Raw genomic sequence first — 3,913 nt, forward strand, 5'->3', positions numbered from 1 at the left:
AAAAAAAAAAAAAAAGCTTAATTATGAATTAAAAAAAATATATATTCAAAATTATTAATAAGTGTCACAATGCAATGCGATCTTGAGTATTTTAAAACATAAAAAAAATATTTTGATTTTGGCATGAAACATGACCTGGACACGCATTAATGAGATTCACTCAAACGAGGAGTGCATAAAATTTGAAAGAATTTTAAATTAAATTTTTGAATTTAAAATTTGCAAGAGACTGAAACATTGTAAAGCATCAGTGTATTTTTCTGTATTTGACTCCCGCGTGTCATTTTGACCATTAGAATTAAAAGAGAATTTCATACATGTTAATAGTCCATTTGAAGACATTGCACTTGTAAATAAATGCCGTTTTTTAATACAGTATATTTTGTTGTTCATATTTTAATAACAGGGTTTTATGGAAGCTTGTTGAACTTTCTCACAATTTCAACTTTTTGGCTCAGAATTGCGAATTTGTGTTACAAACTTAAAAAATTACAAACTTGTAATTGTGAGTTTTGTTTTACAATTCTGACTTTTTTTGAGTTTGCATGTCGCAATTCTGTTTTTTTTTTATGCCACAGAACAAATTATTATTTTTTTTTTACATTTTAAAAAGTCAATTTTTATCTTATAATTCAGATTTTTTTTGTGCAATTGCAGTTTATAGCTAATAAAGTAAAAAAAAAAAATTATATTAATTGCGACTTTTTAATCTCAGAATTCAGACTATTTTCTCAGAATTGTGAGATAAAAATATATTTGCCTTTTTGAGTTTATATCTTGTGGCAGAAACAAGCTTTTCCACACCCTCTAATCAATATATTTCTTTGTCTTTTTCTGTCTTTTCTGAATACTCACACAAAGCAATTTCTACACAATTTCAGAATAGAATTTTATTATTATTTTTTTTTTATAAATTAAGGATTTTAATAATTACTTCCCATTACTTTTTGAGAAATCTTTCGAAATGTTTAAAATCTCCCTCATATTTCCAGGTTTTGTTTTTTCTTTTAATTTTAAAATGTCAATTTTTATTTTAAAATGTTAATTTCTAAAAGTTTCTGATTTTTTTTTCTTGCAATTGCAGCTTATAGCTAATAAAGATTTCCATTATTTCTATTAAAATTTCTATTTCTTATCTCAGAATTCAGACTATTTTCTCGCAGTTGTGAGATAAAAATATATTTGCCTTTTTGAGTTTACATCTTGTGGCAGAAACAAGCTTTTCCACACCTTCCGATCAATATATTTCTATGTCTTTTTCTGTCTTTTCTGAATACTCACACAAAGCAATTTCTACACAATTTCAGAATATAATTTTTTTTTTTTTTTTTTTGGAATAAATTAAGGATTTTAATAACTACTTCCCATGGCTTTTTGAGGTCTGGAAATCAAAGGTTTAAAATCCCCCTCATATTTCCAGGTTTTGCATAACAATACTTGAATTTAAATAAAAATTACCAAACCAGTTTTTCTTTGCTATAACCTACATCAATTTGGCTCATAACTGGATACGTACCACACAAAATAATATTGTTACGACTGAATAATTTTTGCTTTAGATTTATTGAGCTATGTACAAAAAAGTGGCAGGTAAACCAGCAAACGTTTAAAACTTGTCGGGATGAAGCTCCATCTCCTTTTTGATTCGGTTCTCCGCCAGCAGCGCTAGATTTGAGTTCGTCACGGGTAAATTGTAACTTACAAATACCTGTTTCTTTGTCTTCTTTGCTGAAAAGAAAGAGGGAAATAAATGCTAGAAACTAGGTGAACACTAGACTAGGTCTGTCAACCTTCGGATGAGTTTGATGGCATTACACTTCAGCTGTAAACGACTAAAGCACATGGATGGTTAAAGCAGATCTTACTGAGTCTCTGTGCAAGAGAGCTTGGCGTCGTGTCTGACGGATCACCCAGAACCAGAGCGGACAGAGGCATTGAATCCTGGGAAAAAACAACAAACATGATATGAGCCGCAGGAAACGCTTCTAGAGCAACTTTCATTTGTGAACCTTCAGCTTTCAAACAGAACTAATCAGAGACAACTTTATCATAACGTGCGTTTAACATCAAAAATATACCAAAAATATAACAAAATGATTGTTACAAGATAAAAAAATCAAATTGCTTTAAATTAAAATGAAGTAGATTCTCCCAGCAATCAGTGTTGTTATTGTTAAGAACCATAACGCTATTAAAAACTGTTTTTGTTCATTTAAATAAAGCTTAAATGAACTATAAATAATAGATGAAAAACTTAAAACACTGTTAAAATATTTTTACAAAAATACTAAAACTGGAATAAAAATATTTAATGCTAAATAGAAATATAAAAATGACAAAATCATATAATAAATGTACTAAAACTTGTTGTTACTGTCAACTAGAACTATTAAAAACAGTTTTAATAAAGCTGAAACTAAATATAAATTTTAGACACAAAACTTAACTATTTTAAATTAGAAAATGGTTAATAACTGAAATAATTAGATTTCAGTTGAAGTATTAAAATGACTAAAACTAAGCTAATAAAAATACATTAAAAATGACAAAAGCACATAATAAACTTACTAAAGTTGTGTTGTTATTGTCAACTAAAACTATTAAAACTGTTTTAATAAAGCTGAAATAAAATATAAATATCAGATGAAAATGTTGAAATTTTTAAAAAATAAATTAGAAACGTTGTCTTAGCAAATAACCGATATAATTAGGTTTAAGATAAAGAATTAAAATGACTAAAACTAAACTAAAATAAACAGAAATACACAAATTACTAAAGAATCACTAAAACTATTTTAATAAAAAATAATAATTTATAAAAATAAAAAAGTAATTAATAAAATATAAATATTATATGAAAAACTTGGATTTTTAAATCTGAAATAAAAATAAGATTTAAGTTGAAATATTAAAATGACTACAACTAAAATTGAAATACAGTAAACTAATAAAAAGCTAAATGTAAATATAAAAAAGACAAAAAAATCATAAAACATTTACTAAAACTATTAAAAACTGTTTTAATGGAACTGAAACAAAATATAGAAATGAGATGAAATACTAAAATAATAAAACTAAACTAAAATAAACAGAAATACACAAATTACAAAAGAATCACTAAAACTATTTTAATAAAAAATAATTTATAAAAATAAAAAAGTAATTAATAAAATATAAATATTATATGAAAAACTTGGATTTTTAAATCTGAAATAAAAATAAGATTTAAGTTGAAATATTAAAATGACTACAACTAAAATTGAAATACAGTAAACTAATAAAAAGCTAAATGTAAATATAAAAAATACAAAAAAATCATAAAACATTTACTAAAACTATTAAAAACTGTTTTAATGGAACTGAAACAAAATATAGAAATGAGATGAAATACTAAAATAATTTTTTTTTAATTACTAAAACTAAAATAAAGCTAAAAAGCATATAATAAAATTCCTAAAACTTAAACCGAGATTAAAATACAAACTGAAAATATAAGCCAACTCAAAATATCAATAAATACTACAATATATTAATAATAATAAAAAGACACTGCCCAGCACACACACTGATTTGGTAAACATACACTAATGCCAAACTAACCAAAGTTTATGATTATAATTAAGAGTATGATTATGATACTGTGCAGATGAACGGGACTCACATGTTTGCTGCTGACGGCTAGAGCCAGACTGGACAGAACCGGCTCAGACCCGATCCAGAGGAAGAACCCGCCGCTCAGCTTCATCACATGGAAGTGAACGAGCTGCTCCAGAATCTTCTCCGAGAAATCATGCACCGTGATGGGCTCCACGGAGTCTCCGTTCAGCGCCGTCTCCATCCCGAGACCACTTCACCCGACAGTCAACGAACGAACGCGGGATCTCAGAACGAAAGTAAAAGCGCTCGTCGCTCT

The 3,913-nt window shown here is 27.0% G+C and overlaps 1 protein-coding gene across 1 annotated transcript; it reads right to left on the reverse strand.

Annotated features, from left to right (window-relative positions):
• Positions 1-1,544: 1,544 nt before the first annotated feature.
• LOC107728114 (proteasome assembly chaperone 4-like) lies at positions 1,545-3,907 on the reverse strand. Its single transcript, XM_016538194.1, has 3 exons — positions 3,662-3,907; positions 1,866-1,941; positions 1,545-1,728 (listed from the first exon to the last, which is right to left on the reverse strand). The coding sequence occupies exons 1-3, from the start codon at positions 3,836-3,838 to the stop codon at positions 1,607-1,609; spliced, it is 375 nt and encodes a 124-aa protein (XP_016393680.1). The 5' UTR covers positions 3,839-3,907; the 3' UTR covers positions 1,545-1,606.
• Between the last annotated feature and the right edge of the window lie 6 nt (positions 3,908-3,913).

The sequence above is a fragment of the Sinocyclocheilus rhinocerous genome, unplaced genomic scaffold (assembly GCF_001515625.1).
Source record: "Sinocyclocheilus rhinocerous isolate Xijiao unplaced genomic scaffold, SAMN03320098_v1.1 scaffold936, whole genome shotgun sequence".
In the NCBI taxonomy this organism is placed as follows: Eukaryota; Metazoa; Chordata; class Actinopteri; order Cypriniformes; family Cyprinidae; genus Sinocyclocheilus; species Sinocyclocheilus rhinocerous.